The sequence below is a fragment of the Jaculus jaculus genome, chromosome 2, assembly GCF_020740685.1.
Source record: "Jaculus jaculus isolate mJacJac1 chromosome 2, mJacJac1.mat.Y.cur, whole genome shotgun sequence".
NCBI lineage: Eukaryota > Metazoa > Chordata > Mammalia > Rodentia > Dipodidae > Jaculus > Jaculus jaculus.
The window spans coordinates 173,184,200-173,203,470 of NC_059103.1; the positions used below are offsets into that span (position 1 = coordinate 173,184,200).

Below are 19,271 nucleotides of genomic sequence, written 5' to 3' on the forward strand. Positions count from 1 at the left end.
TGGTCTGAATGCCAGGTTCCCAGCTGATAGCAATTTGGGAATTAAAGCCTCCTGGAGATTGTGTATTGTTGGGGGCAGGCTAATGGGTATTATAGCCAGTTTCCCCATGCCAGTGTTTGGCACAATCTCCTGCTGCTGTTGTCCACCTGATGATGATGGCCAGAGGGTGATGTCCATCCTTTGTTCATGCCATCATTTTCCCCTGCCATCATGGAGCTTCCCCTCAAGTTTGTAAGCCAAAATAAACCCTGTTTTTCCCACAGGCTGCTCTTGGTTGGGTGTTTTCTGCCAGCAACATGAACCTGACTGCAACACTCCTCATCCATGAATGATGTTTCAATAACAGCTGTTCTGTCAAGAATAGAAGGCTTTTGGGTGATCAATGAGAAAACTTTGGCCAACTAAGAACAACAGAAAAAATAAATAGTATTATTGCAAGCCAAAATGTCTGGTTTCTGATATTCTCTCTAAAAATAAAATTATGATTTGATCCTTTAGCTTAAGAATTCCCAATTTGAGCTGGGCGTGGTGGCGCACGCCTTTAATTCCAGAACTTGGGAGGCAGAGGTAGGAGGATTTCCGTGAGTTCGAGGCCACCCTGAGACTACATAGTGAATTCCAGGTCAGCCTGGGCTAGAGTGAGCCCCTACCTCAAAAAAAAAAAAAAAAGAATTCCCAATTTGGGTCTGAAGAGATGGCTTAGTGGTTAAACGCTTGCCTGTGAAGCCTAAGGACCCAGTTCAAGGCTCAATTCTCCAAGACCCACATTAGCCAGATGCACAAGGGGGCACATGGGTCTGGAGTTCATTTGCAGTGATGGAAGCCCTGGTGCACAAATTCTCTCTCTCTCTGTCACTCTTAAATAAATAAATAAAAGAAAAAATTTTTAAAAAGAATTCCCAATTTTGATCAATCAAATAGTTATAGAATAAATGAAGCTAAAGCTTATATAAAGAGAAAAATATCTGAATTTCAGTTTCCGTAATTTTACAAAGTACTGTTTTCTATGAGGAGGGACCCACTAATTCATGGGGCTCAGACTACCTGTTGATGTTTCCTAAAAATAAACAGGGGGAAAAAATATCCAGACATCCTGGCTCCTGGTATCTGCTCTGCTTTCCCTCAAAGACTCAATCTCCCTCACCTTGTGTTACCAATACAACATACATAGTTCCACTTAAAACATGCTACAAGGGACATAAAAGAATTTTAAGTGCACATGGACATACAGTGAGGTCAACCTCAGATCACTTCTTGGCTTGGCAAAAATCCCAAATGGTTCAATGATCCCTGTGACACTTTTCTCTTGTGTGTGTGTGCCCATTTCTTGTGAGAATGCATGATTCCAAGCCAGCTTTTTCTAATCTATGTGCTGAGGAGCCTTAGCTGTGGGAGATGTTGATGGGTGAGAAACAGATGAATATGTAGGATATCCAAGCTCATGAGGTAACCTCTTCCTTTGATGTATTCATTGCACATTCTAAGAGATGGAGTGCACAGCATTTGCCAAACTCACGTCACCACCAAATTCCTTTTTTAACACACACACACAAAGAAAGGAAAGGAAAGGAAAGGAAAGGAAGAAAGAAAGAAAGAAATCTAGGTCTACCAGCTCTGACAATGGTCTTTTGGGAAATGATAATTTATCCTGGTTCTAAACAGCTAGATCTGTCAATGGTTACCTTTTTAATTCCTGAGGAATCATTTTGCTTATAAGTAGTTAGTCTTGTGTTGGTGAGAATTATCTTTCTAAGGATATCTCTATATTCTTCCTGCAAACATTCAAAGTACAAGAATCTAAAAAGAAAGAAAAAGAATCTGGTTCTAGACCCTATGACCTAGAATCAGTTACTTTGGAGAGGAGTAGCTTGTATCATGATATCACTATAACTGTCTTACCAATAATAGTATTTAGTAGTAGTGATAGCAGAGGTAGAAGTATTATTTAAGCACTGTTTTGCATCTTAACCCTTGTGTCATGTCTCTGACTTGTCATTATACCCATTTTAAAGGTGAGTGTTTACAAGAGTTGACTGACTTGGCAAAGGTCACAGGAAGGAGTAAGGGCAGAACCTCAAACTTGTACCTGATCCCTCAAGCCATGCTTTATCACCATTCTACATGCCAATGAACAAAAAACCATTTAGGTTAGACTCTGTTATGTAGGAAATTTTCATTGTGTTTAGACAAATCCAACTTACTTAAATTTTTGTTTTAAATTTTCCTTATCAAATTCCTATTCTCTTAAAGAAAATATCTGAAGTTGTAAAGTGACAGAGGAAAATAGATTGTTATTTACCAATGACCTGTTACAGTTTTTACATAGGGAAGGCTTTAAAAATCGGCATCCAAAGTGAAGACATTATCTGTGGTTTCTGTCATAACCGCAAAACGCTGGTACTCTGAAACTCGTTTCTCAAAGAAATTTGTTTTTCCTTCTAAAGAAATGTTTTCCATAAAATCAAAAGGATTTCCTGCCTCAAAAACCTGAAAAAGAAAGAAAAATCATTAGCCCTTTAACTTATATCCTATAAGAAGGACAAAATGGACAAAAACCAAATTTGGGGTCTCTCAGCATGTGTAGTCCCCTAAGATCCTGCAAATGTGCAGATGGCTAAGGTCACTTACTAACTCCTTAAGAAACTTTGGAAGAGACTATTTCATGGAATGTTTAATAGATGACAGGAAGTTGTTTTTGCAGACTGAGAAATCCAATACAGCATAAAAGCTATGACATTTATAGTTATTACTGTTACATGGTCACATACATGTGATCTGCAAAATACCATTACCACCAATGCCCTGTTCTCCTAAATATACCTCGTAAAGGTTCATGAGAAAATAATCAAAAAACTGACATTAAGGGATCATGATTGAGGAAGATAAATCACTTCTATCCACACTGACCAGATGTCTGCAAACAAACACTTAGACACATGCTGCCATGGATTTTTACTGCTTCTGAATTCAAAAAGCCGAGCTGCAGGGCTGGGGCTGGGACTCAGTTGCCAGAGGGCCAGCCTAGCCTCACTTGCATGAAGCCCCATACTGGTTTGCCAGCACTGCACATGTGTAATGGCACACGCCTTGAAAAAATTCAGTCATCCTCAGCTACACAGAGAGTTCAAGGGCAGCATGGGATACTAAAACTACAAACAGTAATAAAGACAGTTGGAGGTGTAGCCTGATGGAAACTATGGGATATTTTAGTGATTTACAAGACACAATGAAAGACAGCTTCTGAATTTAAGAGTATTCTAACAGAATAAGAGACTATCCTAACAGGTATTGTCTAGGTAGGAACATATTCAAATACACCAATTTTAAAAACAGTCCAAGAATTAGAACAGTGTATAATGATGCACATGGATGAAAATGCTATGGGAATACATATTACTTATGAAATTTTTTTATTTAGTTGCAAGTTTTTTTGTGTGTGGGTGTGCAGGACCTCTTGCTATTGCAAACACTCATCAGATCCTTGTGCCACTTTCTGCATCCAGCTTCTGTGGGTGGTTTAGGAAGAGAGCTCAGGCCGGCAGACCTTGTAAGCAAGTACCTTTAACTGCTGAGCCATTTTCCCAGCCCTGAAACTCATGACTTTGTATGCTAGATCATCATACCTTTAATCTCAGTACTCAGGAGGCTGAGGTAAGAGGATCACAGTGAATCTGAGGCTACCCTGGACTAGAGTGAACTCCTGCCTCAAAAAGAAAAGAGAAGAAATAGGCAGAGGAGCAAACAGATACACAAGTATTTCTTCAAAGAAAATACAGAAAAAGCCATCAGGCATAGGAAAGGATCCTCACCATTGCTAGAGAAAAGCAAACCCAAACCACAATGAAATACCACTCCATACCTAGTAGGCTGGCTAGATAAAAAAGACAGATAATGAATGTTAGTGAGGATGAGGAGAAACTGGAAGCTTCATATGCTAATGGAAATGTTAAATTACCCAGACACCATTGAAACCAGTCTGGCAGTCCTTCAGTAATTAAACACAGAATTATCAAATGATCTAGCAATTTCACCTCTAGAAATACACTCAAACTGAAATAAAAATATCTACAAAAAAGGTGTATGTGAAAGTTCATACACACACATATATTCACATTATATATAATAGCAAAAAAGTGGAAACAACCCAACTGTCGACCAAATGATGAGTAGGTAAATAAAATTTAGTATATCCATGTAAAAAGATATTACTTGACCATAAGTAGGAAAGAAATATCAATGCATTCAACCAGTCTATCTATCTATACACACATACACACATACACACACACACACACACACACACACACACACACACACGTTTGTCTTGGTTTTCCTTCTTATATTTCCTTAAAGGAAATACTTGAATTATAATTTTGTTTTTTCTCATTAATTATTAATAATTAATAATAAATTTAGGGAGGCCCTAACAACCAAAGTAATAAATATAAAAATTTTATCTTACCAAAAAAAATCCCTTTGTCCCACATGACTCAATTAAGTGTATCTGTGGTTACCATAATATAAATGTACTACCAAGAAAGGTAATAACTACCTCTAGTATCATGAATTTCATAAAACTTCTCATTCAACATAATCTAAGCTTATAGTCTATGAATGTTAAACTAATGTTGAATGCAAAGTATCATTTATTGTATACTTACTGGATGTGTCTGACATTTAAGGTGCTCTGGGCAAACAAGATAATCAACAATCCTTTGTAGTAGTATTATTTTTATATCCATTTTACAAATAAGAAAACTTGAGGTTAAGTAATTTGCCAAAGGCCATATAGCTTAAGAATGGTGGAACCCAAATTCATATGAAAACCATATCTCTTATGAAATTCAGGTATATTGTTTCTGATAAAATAACAGAAAACTTCAAAACATCTGCGAACTCAGACAAGATAACTTAAAGAGTCAAATCAGGGCTAAGGGTGTAAAGTACTTGCCCCAAACACACAAGGTCTTGAATTTGGTCCCCACCATGTGAGCATGCACGCACATACAGCCAAGCTATGACAGTTAATGTCTTCCTAATAATTGATCCCTGTGTGGAAGTGTTAACTCTGAAGTTGTATTAAAGCAGGTGAGAATTTACATGAGGATAGGTATACAGGTATATTCAATACGATTGCTTGAAAATGAATAAACTACAATAATTACAAAGTAATGTCTTGAGTTTCTTCACCCTAATATTTACCAGCCTGTTACTGCTGTTGGCAATTTCAGTTTATTTCAAAGAATTTTACACAACTAACTTTTTTTTTTCATACAAAACAAGTCTTTATTTATCTATCTGCTTATTTGATATGGGGTCTTGCTATGTAGCCTAGGTTGACCTTAAACTTGAGATTTTCCTGCCTCAGCCTCCTAAGTGGTAGGATTACCAAAAAATACCACTCATCTGACTTGCCACAGACATAAATGGTTTTAGTAAAACACATTTTAGGGACCTTATTTGACTATCTAAGATTTCAGTTAGTAGTAACATGCTTTAAAACACTTCATTTACCTTTGAGAATCCAAGTTCTACAAGTAATCTGTCAGCTACAAACTCAATATACTGTTTCATCAAAACACAGTTCATTCCAATGAGGCCAACTGGCAAGGCTTCTGTTAAAAACTCCTAGAATACAAACAAAACAGAATAAGGTGCAAAGAATGCTATGCAAGTACGCATTTTCCAAATAGAGGATGTTAAGATTTGAATCTGAAATTGTCCCACAGACTTATGTGTTTGAACACTTTGTGCCCACTTGGTGGCACTGTTTTAGGAAACTGTGGAACTTTTTTTATTTTTATTTTTATTTATTTATTAGAGTCAGAGACAGAGAGAGGGAGAGACAGTAAGCAAAAGTGAGAATGGGCGCGCCAGGGCTTCCAGCCACTGCAAACGAACTCCAGACACATGCACCCCCTTGGTCATCTGCCTAACGTGGGTCCTGGGGAACTGAACCTGGGCCCTCTGGCTTTGCAGGCAAGTGCATAACCGCTAAGCCATCCCTCAAGCTCCTGTGGAACTTTTCAGAAGGTCTGGCTAACAGAAGTAGGACACTGGAAGTGTAGTGTGGCCCCTTAAAGGCCTTCTTTCAGTCTTGGAAAAAGTAACAAGGAGAGGTTTAGATTTATTAATATTCTAAGATACTGATTTTGTTCACAGTATGTAAGCTAGGATAAACTCAACATGGTAAATGATGGCCATTTTAAAATAAATGTTGACTTATTATTAGTTATATTTCACATTCTCAATGGGCCAAAAAATAAATAGAAACTACCAAAATACTGGATCTTTTAAGGTAATTTGTGTAGAATCGGGTTCACAGGTTTTTCTCAACAGAAACAAAAAGATTCTTTGTTCTGAAGTTATCCAGACACAGGTTCATCATGGGAGCTTCACTGTGAACAGGAGCGGGAAGAGAGACAAACCAACAAAGAACATGAGGAAAACAAAAATGGATTTGGAGGTTTGGAGATAAACTGAAGTCCCAACTATACTGAGGCATACTGTAAAGTGTTAATAGAGGAAAATAAAAGCATATGAATTGGACCAGAGAGATGGCTCAGCTGTTAAAGGTGCAAAGCGTGTGATTCCCCAGCATCCACACAAGCCAGGTGCAAAAAGTGGTGCATGTGTCTGGAGATCACTTGCACTTACAGGAGGCCCTGGCATTCCCATATACATTCTCTCTTTCTAATAAAAAAGCATATTAATTGCAAAATTCATTTTCAAAATGATTGACATCAAACACGTTTGGCTTTTCCCCTCCCAATATAAAAACTGCCTATTAGATAATGCAGTACTGCTAAGCGTGGTGGCGCATGCCTTTAATCCCAGCACTCAGGAGGCAGAGGTAGGAAGATTATTGTGAGTTTGAGGCCACTCTGAGACTCCATAGTGAATTCCAGGTCAGCGTGGGCTAGAGTGAGACCCTACCTCAAAAAACCAGAAAAAAAAAATAAATAAAACAATGCAGTACGAAAAAAGTTAAGCAAATTTTGTTTTAAAATAGTTCTAGAGTGAAAAACACACATTCTAAATGGAACATGGGCTGGGTATGGTAGTACATGATCCCAGTAGTCGGGAGGCTGAGGTAGAAGGACAGCTGTGAGTATGAGACCAACCTGAGGAATTCCAGGTCAGCCTGGGCTAGAGTGACACCCTACCTGAAAAAACAAACAACAAAAGGTCTTAAATGGAATATAAAAATTTTTCTAGTCTTTGCCATATATTTTTCTCTTCACTAATTCATTTAGTGACTCATTTTATGAACATTTGGTTCATACTTTAGTTAGGTACGCAGCTAGATTATTAAACTATGCAATAAACAAACTATCAGTGTTCTCCAGTAGCTGAAATCTAGTATGTTATGGCATGAAACTTAATAGAAAAATAGTCCTGAAACGGACTTTACCATAATAGAAGTCTTTGATATATAATAAACACTGACCTTAAAGCCAAATTATAAAAAGAAATAATAAATGTATACTATATACTATATAAAAATGTACTATATCGTGTTGGTACTGTCAAACTGACTATATAAATGTGCTAATTTTTTAAGACCTACAAAGTGATAATTTCATAGTCAGATACATCTGGATGCAGCGGCACACTGACAGAAGGCTGACGTGGGAAGAGAGCTTTAGCGCAGTCACTCGAGGCCAGCTCAGGCATAGGGGCGGCTACTGGGAGTAGAAAGGTCAAAGTGGGGTCAGGGTAAGGGACTAGAGGAGAGAGATGGTGGGGAGAAGGTTAACCCAAACTAAAGACGGTATCAATAAGCAATATATTGCTGGGAGATCTTTCAGTGGGCAAGAATGTTACACAAGCATGAGATCTTGAGTTCAATTCAGAGCACTGACATAAAAAGCCAGGCATGAGGGACGGAGAGATGACTCGGTGGTTAAGTGTGCTTCCTGTGTAAGCAGGAGGGCCAGAGGGGGCCTGACACCTTCCCCACCAAGTTCAAATCTCCAGAATCCATGTCAACAGCTGTGCATGGCCACACAAAAGGTTCTGTAACCCTTGTCCAGAGTCAGGAATCTGTCACAAAGAAAGGCAGGTGAGTAAGTGACAGAGAAGGATAGCTGACTTTTTTTTCGGGCTGCCGCAGGTGTGCGTACGGGGCACCAAAGGTAAGCACATCGGGTGCCATATGAACATACACATGCATATACCATACACCATAGCACACATATCCTACACATGACTCCCCAAAACCTCACCATGATCATGCATGCCTGCAACCCCCAGTTCTGAGGTGGGGGTGGTGACAGGAAAATCACTGGAGCTCACTGGGCAGCCAGTCTGATAAAAAATGGCAGCTCCAGATTTAATGAGAGATTCCATCTCAAGAAAACACAGTGGAAGAGCACTGAAGGAGGGGATCTGATGTTCTACTCTGGCCTCCACACGTGTGTGTGAGGCACACACACATCTGCATGCATGCATGTGTACACTATACACTAAAAAAAGAAGAAAACTAAAAATAAAATGTAGTCATGTAATAATGGCACCAATACCAAAAATCAAAAGCTGCTAACTGTGGGGATGAACCATCAGAACAGACTATGGGAATATTCCCTAGACTTTACAAGTAACTTTTCTGAGATTACTGCTGTGAGATGCTAGATTCTTTACTTGTAACTTGCCTTAAAGTTAATCTTACAACTATGTAATCCACATGCTTAAGGTAATGCGACTACGTTTTCTCTGCCTCGGTGCACCTTTAGTGCAAAGAGCACAGATGACCAATTCTGACTAGTAGTGTTTAGAGATGCTGACTGATCTTAAGCTATGCTCCTGGCTCAGTTTCCTCAGTGGCCTAGTTGGCCTTTCCATGAAGTGCTGACCGCAGTGCTGAAGACAACCAGGAACTCAGTAACTAAGTATTAATTAAGTCCACAGATCTGCTGAGGACAACGGGTGGGCTCAGTGTGACTGCATTTGTGATCACAGTGCATGTGAGTTCTGAAACAGCAGAGTCCAGCAGGTCCGACTCCTAAATCCCTTCCTTTAACAAAGATTTAGGGATGATCCAAGTCAGAAGTTCCTTTCCCTCTGCTCATACAATGTACTCTGTGTTCATGTATTAGTGGTTTTTGGCTATTCAACAGTAGTGCCAATGAGAAACTGCACGCAGAGAAGCTATGCTTGTAGTGAGACCAGAACAGCAGTGACAACAGACGCAGCAGGCATACTAGTGGCTGAAACTAAACTTCTTTTCAGTTTCTTGTTTTCCTCAGGCTGCTGCTAGAGGCAGCTAGCCCACTCCTGGGATGGGTGTACTGCTTCTTGGATAGGAAAATTCCAAGAGTTGGTTTTGTACAGATTTAGAATAGTCATGTTCTAATAGTCAAATAGGGCAGCTAATGACATGAAACTTCCCTACTTACCTGCTCAATTCTGACAGCGTCAACTATGATCTCCTTGACTCTATCTTCTGAAGGCTTATTTACTAAGTATTGAAACATAAGGCAAGCAAAGTCACAGTGAAGTCCCTAAAATAGAAGACAAATGCTTTTAGGGTTAAACACCTTTTAATCGACTACATGTCAAACACTGTATAAAGCAGGAAAATTGGACTTGCCTCTTTCCTTCCAATCTCATGGGATGCTAACTCAGTAACTTATAATGAAAATTTTAATGGCAGAAAAACTTAGTTCATCAACATTAAAGCATTAATTCACAAACAAACCAAAACATGGTATCAAAAGTATTGTGGGGGTTAAGATGGCGGCGTAGGTACCACGCCAAAGCAGCTTAGGGGGGAAAAAGACCAAAAAAACTCAGCAAAATACACACTTTTACTAAAAAGTGAGGTGTATAGGAAATTGAGGCGGCAGCGGAGAAGTAGAAGAGTTATAGAGCATCCAGAGCCCGCACAGGCGGGAACAGCGGCTCCGGGTCAGCTCGGCCACCCGCCGCAGCCGCGGAGCGACAGAGAGCCGCCGGACTCTCGGCTCGAGCCGCAGGACAAGCCAGGTGCGGGATTTTCCCCTCACACCGCGCTCTCCACAACTCGGGAAACGTGAGGGGAGAGCGGCAGTGAGCAACGGAGGGAGGAGCAGACCGCGAGGTAGAAGCACACGTGGAACAGCGATACAACCAGAGCAGCCGCGGCTCCCTCCCCTCTCCCACCGCCTGAACCCAGCTCCAGCGAACACAGCAGCGGCCCGGGACCGGCCACGCCAACTTGGGCTGACAGCAGGACCCAAGCAGGAGCAGAGTTCGGCAGCAACTTCAGCAGCTCCAGCACCGGTACCAGCGGCCCCAGCAGCAGCGGACCCAGGAGCGGCAGCGGCGGCAGATCCCGCAGCAGCGGCTTCGGGGGAGCAGCGGCGGTGGACACGGCAGCGGCAGCTTCAGCAGCGGTGGTGGCTCCGGTGGTGGCAGCTACAACGGCAGCAGAGGCAGCAGCAGCGGCTCAGTTTGCCCCGTAGGAAAAGCAAGTGCCCAGCTCCAGAAATCAGAACAGCAGCCCGACGACCCAGGCAGCAACTTGACTGAGACCACAATCACCCAAGGTAACTGGGATTGCACCAGGGAAGGGACTCACTTGGTCACAAGCTGACTTGGATACCTCAACAGACCAGAAATCTAAACCTCTTTGTTGATAGAGGATCTGGTCATTATAACAACTACTCTTGCATACATACTCGGGGCTGTTTTTGATTGAATGTGTACAGTGTTTAGTTAAATTTTAGAATCTACCAGTATTTTATTCCACTCAGCCTGCTTGAATACTCCTATAGCAGGGAAACTCAACCCCTAAGAACATCTTGGTAGATACTCTGAGAGTCTTAAGAGCCACACATAATACCTTAAGGTCCTACCCTGAAAATATATTACATCAAATCAATTGATACAGCTATGAATACACAGCTAGCTAGAAAATCCAAGCATTAACTTAATCCAAGATGCAAAAATATATACATTATAACACAAGAAACACTAAAAAGCAAGACGATATAAATCCACCTAAAAATATTAATGCATCATAAATGTCCTCCAGTGAGAAAGAGTTAGAGGAAATGCCTGAGAAAGAGTTCAAAAGAATAATTATAAATATGTTCAAAGAGGTCAAAGAACACATGAAAACAATCAAAGAAGAAATCAAAGAGGAAATCAAAGAGGAAATCAAAGGAATCAAAGAAGAGGCAGGACACCAATTTAATGAAATAAAGAAGGCAATACAAGACATAAATAGGGAAATAGAAATAATAAAGAAAAACCAGTCAGAATTACTAGCAATGAAGAACACAGTTAATGAAATAAAAAACTCTGTAGAAAATCTCACCAGTAGGATGGATGAGGGAGAGGACAGAATATCTAAGCTAGAAGATCAGGTGGCAGACCTAATGCAGTCCAACAAAGAGAAAGACAAACTTATAGAAAAGTATGAGTGGGAATTTCAAGATATTCGGGACACTATGAAAAGATCCAATATAAGAATTCAGGGCATAGTAGAACGAGAAGAACTCCACTCCAGAGGCATAGTAGGCATCTTCAACAAAATCATAGAGGAAAATTTCCCCCAAATTGGGAAAGAGGTACCAATACAGATACAGGAAGCCTTTAGAACCCCAGCCAGACAAAACCCAGAAAGAACCTCTCCTCGCTACATTATACTCAAACTTCCAAACACACAAACCAAAGAAAAAATATTGAAAGCAGTTAGAGAGAAAAATCAAGTTACCTACAAAAGCAAGCCCATCAGGATTACAGCAGATTATTCAACACAAACTTTTAAAGCCAGAAGGGCTTGGAGTGATATATTCCAAGTTCTGAAAGATAACAACTGTCAACCAAGGTTACTTTATCCTGCAAAGTTATCCATTCAAATAGATGGAGAAATAAAGATACTCCATGACAAAAGCAGGTTAAAGGAGTATTTGAAGACAAAACCAGCTCCACAGAAAATACTTGATAGAATCCTCCATGCTGAACAAAAGGAAAAGCACACATATGAGGAACCTAGAAAAAACCAGCTATACTCAAATACCAGTTAACAGAAGAGAGCACAGGTAGAACAAGTAACACACACACACACACACACACACACAAATGGCAAACATAAATACACACCTTTCAATAATATCTCTTAATATCAACGGTCTCAATGCCCCAACGAAAAGACATAGATTTGCAGACTGGGTTAAAAAGCAGGATCCTACAATTTGTTGTCTCCAAGAAACTCACCTTTCTACAAAGGATAGACATTATCTTAGGGTGAAAGGTTGGAAGACGGTGTTTCAAGCAAATGGGCCTAGAAAACAAGCAGGGGTTGCTATCCTAATATCAGACAGGGTAGACTTTAGTCCGACGTTAGTCAAGAAAGATAAGGAAGGTCACTTTATATTGATTAAGGGCACACTCCAACAGGAGGACATTACAATCCTAAACATATATGCACCTAACATGGGGGCTCCCAAATTCGTCAAACAAACACTATTAGAACTAAGGTCACAGATAACACCAAACACAGTGGTGGTGGGTGACTTTAACACCCCACTCTCATCAATTGACAGGTCATCCAGGGAAAGAATAAACAGAGAGGCATCTGGACTAAATGAGGTCATAGAAGGAATGGACCTAACAGATATATACAGGACATTTCATCCAAAGGCTGCAGAATATACATTCTTTTCAGCAGCACATGGAACATTCTCTAAAATAGACCATATATTAGGACACAAAGCAAATCTTAACAAATTCAAGAAAATTGAAATAATTCCTTGCATTCTATCTGACCACAATGGAATTAAACTACAAATCAGTAGCAAGAAAGGCTATAGAGCATATACAAAATCATGGAAACTAAACAATACACTACTAAATGATGAGTGGGTCAATGAAGAAATCAAAAAGGAAATCAAAAAATTTATAGAGTCAAATGATAATGAGAACACAACATACCAAAATCTCTGGGACACAATGAAGGCAGTTCTAAGAGGTAAATTTATAGCCTTAAGTGCCTATATTAAGAAATTAGAAAGGTCGCAAGTAAACGACCTAATGCTTCGCCTTAAAGCCTTGGAAAAAGAAGAACAAGGCAAACCAAAAAGTAGTAGACGGGAAGAAATAATAAAGATTAGGGCAGAAATTAATGAAATAGAAACAAAAAAAACAATCCAAATAATTAATGAAACAAAGAGTTGGTTCTTTGAAAGGATAAACAAGATTGATAAACCCTTAGCAAATCTGACCAAAAGAAAGAGAGAAGAGACACAAATTAATAAAATCAGAGATGAACAAGGTAACATCACAACAGATTCCAGAGAAATTCAAAAAATTATAGGGACATACTATAAAAGCATATACTCCACAAAGTATGAAAATCTGAAAGAAATGGATGATTTCCTTGATCTATATGACCTACCTAAATTAAATCAAAATGAGATTAATCACTTAAATAGACCTATAACAAACATGGAGATCCGAGCAGTTATCAATAATCTCCCAACTAAAAAAAGCCCAGGCCCGGATGGATTCACTGCTGAATTTTACCAGACTTTTAAGGAAGAGCTAACACCATTACTTCTCAAGCTTTTCCAGGAAATAGAAAAAGAAGGAATTCTACCAAACTCCTTCTATGAGGCCAGCATCACCCTGATACCAAAACCAGGCAAAGATAGAACAAAAAAAGAAAATTACAGACCAATCTCCCTCATGAACATAGATGCAAAAATTCTCAACAAAATATTGGCAAACAGAATACAAGAGTATATCAAAAAGATCATTCACCCGGACCAAGTAGGCTTTATCCCAGAGATGCAGGGATGGTTCAACATACGCAAATCTATAAATGTAATACATTACATAAATGGGTTGAAGGACAAAAATCACATGATCATCTCATTAGATGCAGAGAAAGCATTTGACAAAATCCAACATCCCTTCATGATAAAAGTCCTACAGAGACTGGGAATAGAAGGAACATATCTCAATATAATAAAGGCTATTTATGACAAGCCTACAGCCAACATATTACTAAATGGGGAAAAACTGGAAGCTTTTCCACTAAAATCAGGAACAAGACAAGGGTGTCCACTGTCTCCACTTCTATTTAATATAGTTTTGGAAGTCTTAGCCATAGCAATAAGGCAAGAGACACACATAAAAGGGATACAAATTGGAAAGGAAGAAATCAAGTTATCACTATTTGCAGATGACATGATTCTATACATAAAGGACCCTAAAGACTCTACTAGCAAGCTGTTAGAGCTAATCAAAACCTACAGCAATGTAGCAGGATACAAAATAAATACACAGAAATCAGTAGCCTTCATATATGCTAACAACAAACACACAGAGGATGAAATCAGAGAATCACTCCCATTCACAATTGCATCAAAAAAAATAAAATACCTTGGAATAAACCTAACTAAGGAAGTAAAGAATCTATACAATGAGAACTTTAAGACACTCAAGCGACAAATTGCAGAAGACACTAGAAAGTGGAGAAACATCCCTTGTTCCTGGCTTGGGAGAATCAATATCGTGAAAATGGCAATCTTACCTAAAGCAATCTACACATTTAATGCAATCCCTATCAAAATTCCAAAGGCTTTCTTCATGGAAATAGAAAAAACAATCCAAAAATTCATTTGGAATCATAAAAAACCTCGACTATCTAAAATAATACTGAGCAACAAAAAAGAGGCTGGTGGTATCACCATACCTGATTTTAACCTATACTACAGAGCCATAGTAACAAAAACAGCATGGTACTGGCACAAAAACAGACATGTAGATCAGTGGAACAGAATAGAGGACCCAGATGTAAGCCCAAGTAACTATAGCCACCTGATATTCGATAAAAATGCCAAAAATACTCATTGGAGAAGAGACAGCCTCTTCAACAAATGGTGTTTTAAAAACTGGATAAATATCTGCAGAAGGATGAAAATAGATTCTTCTCTCTCGCCATGCACAAGAATTAAGTCCAAATGGATTAAAGACCTTAACATCAGACCGGAAACTTTGAAACTGCTAGAGGAAAAAGTAGGGGAAACCCTCCAACATATTGGTCTTGGCAAAGACTTTCTAAATACAACCCCAATTGCTCAGGCAATAAAACCACAGATTAACCACTGGGACCTAATGAAATTACAAAGATTTTGCACCGCAAAGGACACAGTGAAAAAAGCAAAGAGGCAACCTACAGAATGGGAAAAAATCTTCGCCAGCCATATATCTGATAAAGGATTAATATCTAGGATATACAAAGAACTCAAAAAGTTAACTAATAAGGAATCAAACAGGCCAATCAAAAAATGGGCTAAGGAGCTAAATAGAGAGTTCTCAAAGGAAGAAATACGAATGGCATATAAGCACCTAAAAAAATGTTCTACGTCACTAGTCATCAGGGAAATGCAGATTAAAACTACATTGAGATTCCATCTCACTCCTGTCAGATTGGCCACCATCATGAAAACAAATGATCATAAATGTTGGCGGGGATGTGGAAAAAAAGGAACCCTTCTGCACTGCTGGTGGGAATGCAATCTGGTCCAGCCATTGTGGAAAACAGTGTGGAGGTTCCTAAAGCAGCTAGAGATTGATCTACCATATGACCCAGCTATAGCACTCCTAGGCATATATCCAAAGGACTCATCTCATTTCCTTAGAAGTACATGCTCAACCATGTTTATTGCTGCTCAATTTATAATAGCTGGGAAATGGAACCAGCCTAGATGTCCCTCAACAGATGAGTGGATAATGAAGATGTGGTACATTTATACAATGGAGTTCTACTCAGCGGTAAAGAAAAATGAAGTTATGAAATTTGCAGAAAAATGGATGGACCTGGAAAGTATTATACTAAGTCAGGTAACCCAGGCCCAGAAAGCCAAGCGCCACATGTTCTCCCTCATATGGGGATCCTAGCTACAGATGACTGGGCTTCTGTGTGAGAATGAAAATACTTAGTAGCAGAGGCCAGTAAGTTGAAAAGGAGACATAAAGGGTGGAGAAAGGAAGGGAGGAGGATACTTAATAGGTTGATATTGTATATATGTAATTACAATGATTGTAATGGGGAGGTAATATGATTGAGAATGGAATTTCAAACGGGAAAGTGTGGGGGTGGGGAGGGAGGGAATTACCATGGGATATATTTTATAATCATGGAAAATGTTAATAAAAATTTAAAAAAAAAAAAAAAAAAAAAAAAAAAAAAAAAAAAAAGAAATTAGAAAGGTCGCAAGTAAACGACCTAATGCTTCGCCTTAAAGCCTTGGAAAAAGAAGAACAAGGCAAACCAAAAAGTAGTAGACGGGAAGAAATAATAAAGATTAGGGCAGAAATTAATGAAATAGAAACAAAAAAACAATCCAAATAATTAATGAAACAAAGAGTTGGTTCTTTGAAAGGATAAACAAGATTGATAAACCCTTAGCAAATCTGACCAAAAGAAAGAGAGAAGAGACACAAATTAATAAAATCAGAGATGAACAAGGTAACATCACAACAGATTCCAGAGAAATTCAAAAAATTATAGGGACATACTATAAAAGCATATACTCCACAAAGTATGAAAATCTGAAAGAAATGGATGATTTCCTTGATCTATATGACCTACCTAAATTAAATCAAAATGAGATTAATCACTTAAATAGACCTATAACAAACATGGAGATCCGAGCAGTTATCAATAATCTCCCAACTAAAAAAAGCCCAGGCCCGGATGGATTCACTGCTGAATTTTACCAGACTTTTAAGGAAGAGCTAACACCATTACTTCTCAAGCTTTTCCAGGAAATAGAAAAAGAAGGAATTCTACCAAACTCCTTCTATGAGGCCAGCATCACCCTGATACCAAAACCAGGCAAAGATAGAACAAAAAAAGAAAATTACAGACCAATCTCCCTCATGAACATAGATGCAAAAATTCTCAACAAAATATTGGCAAACAGAATACAAGAGTATATCAAAAAGATCATTCACCCGGACCAAGTAGGCTTTATCCCAGAGATGCAGGGATGGTTCAACATACGCAAATCTATAAATGTAATACATTACATAAACGGGTTGAAGGACAAAAATCACATGATCATCTCATTAGATGCAGAGAAAGCATTTGACAAAATCCAACATCCCTTCATGATAAAAGTCCTACAGAGACTGGGAATAGAAGGAACATATCTCAATATAATAAAGGCTATTTATGACAAGCCTACAGCCAACATATTACTAAATGGGGAAAAACTGGAAGCTTTTCCACTAAAATCAGGAACAAGACAAGGGTGTCCACTGTCTCCACTTCTATTTAATATAGTTTTGGAAGTCTTAGCCATAGCAATAAGGCAAGAGACACACATAAAAGGGATACAAATTGGAAAGGAAGAAATCAAGTTATCATTATTTGCAGATGACATGATTCTATACATAAAGGACCCTAAAGACTCTACTAGCAAGCTGTTAGAGCTGATCAAAACCTACAGCAATGTAGCAGGATACAAAATAAATACACAGAAATCAGTAGCCTTCGTATATGCTAACAACAAACACACAGAGGATGAAATCAGAGAATCACTCCCATTCACAATTGCATCAAAATAAAATACCTTGGAATAAACCTAACCAAGGAAGTAAAGAATCTATACAATGAGAACTTTAAAACACTCAAGCGAGAAATTGCAGAAGACACTAGAAAGTGGAGAAACATCCCTTGTTCCTGGCTTGGAAGAATCAGTATCGTGAAAATGGCAATCTTACCAAAAGCAATCTACACATTTAATGCAATCCCTATCAAAATTCCAAAGGCTTTCTTCATGGAAATAGAAAAAACAATCCAAAAATTCATTTGGAATCACAAAAAACCTCGAATATCTAAAATAATACTGAGCAACAAAAAAGAGGCTGGTGGTATCACCATACCTGATTTTAACCTATACTACAGAGCCATAGTAACAAAAACAGCATGGTACTGGCACAAAAACAGACATGTAGATCAGTGGAACAGAATAGAGGACCCAGATGTAAGCCCAAGTAGCTATAGCCACCTGATATTCGATAAAAATGCCAAAAATACTCATTGGAGAAGAGTCAGCCTCTTCAGCAAATGGTGTTTTGAAAACTGGATAAATATCTGCAGAAGGATGAAAATAGATTCTTCTCTCTCGCCATGCACAAGAATTAAGTCCAAATGGATTAAAGACCTTAACATCAGACCGGAAACTTTGAAACTGCTAGAGGAAAAAGTAGGGGAAACCCTTCAACATATTGGTCTTGGCAAAGACTTTCTGAATACAACCCCAATTGCTCAGGCAATAAAACCACAGATTAACCACTGGGACCTAATGAAATTACAAAGATTTTGCACCGCAAAGGACACAGTGAAAAAAGCAAAGAGGCAACCTACAGAATGGGAAAAAATCTTCGCCAGCTATATATCTGATAGAGGATTAATATCTAGGATATACAAAGAACTCAAAAAGTTAACTAATAAGGAATCAAACAAGCCAATCAAAAAATGGGCTATGGAGCTAAATAGAGAGTTCTCAAAGGAAGAAATACGAATGGCATATAAGCACCTAAAAAAATGTTCTACGTCACTAGTCATCAGGGAAATGCAGATTAAAACTACATTGAGATTCCATCTTACTCCTGTCAGATTGGCCACCATCATGAAAACAAATGATCATAAATGTTGGCGGGGATGTGGAAAAAAAGGAACCCTTCTGCACTGCTGGTGGGAATGCAATCTGGTCCAGCCATTGTGGAAAACAGTGTGGAGGTTCCTAAAGCAGCTAGAGATTGATCTACCATATGACCCAGCTATAGCACTCCTAGGCATATATCCAAAGGACTCATCTCATTTCCTTAGAAGTACATGCTCAACCATGTTTATTGCTGCTCAATTTATAATAGCTGGGAAATGGAACCAGCCTAGATGTCCCTCAACAGATGAGTGGATAATGAAGATGTGGCACATTTATACAATGGAGTTCTACTCAGCGGTAAAGAAAAATGAAGTTATGAAATTTGCAGAAAAATGGATGGACCTGGAAAGTATTATACTAAGTCAGGTAACCCAGGCCCAGAAAGCCAAGCGCCACATGTTCTCTCTCATATGGGGATCCTAGCTACAGATGACTGGGCTTCTGCGTGAGAATGAAAATACTTAGTAGCAGAGGCCAGTAAGTTGAAAAGGAGACATAAAGGGTGGAGAAAGGAAGGGAGGAGGATACTTAATAGGTTGATATTGTATATATGTAATTACAATGTTTGTAATGGGGAGGTAATATGATTGAGAATGGAAT

The 19,271-nt window shown here is 38.8% G+C and overlaps 1 protein-coding gene across 4 annotated transcripts in view; it reads right to left on the reverse strand.

The window, feature by feature from the left end:
• Window positions 1-19,271, reverse strand: part of Rrm2b (ribonucleotide reductase regulatory TP53 inducible subunit M2B) — a 145,589-nt gene that overhangs the window by 93,886 nt on the left and 32,432 nt on the right. For 3 of the 4 annotated variants that reach the window (XM_045144281.1, XM_045144280.1, XM_045144278.1), the window contains exons 7-9: window positions 9,399-9,503; window positions 5,515-5,628; window positions 839-2,487 (exon numbers count right to left, since the gene is read on the reverse strand). In XM_045144281.1, the coding sequence (XP_045000216.1) occupies window positions 2,335-2,487; window positions 5,515-5,628; window positions 9,399-9,503 (372 nt within the window). In that variant the 3' untranslated portion in view covers window positions 839-2,334. Of the gene's footprint in view, window positions 1-838; window positions 2,488-5,514; window positions 5,629-9,398; window positions 9,504-19,271 lie in introns of those variants that run through there. The other variant, XM_045144279.1, reaches the window with a different exon arrangement.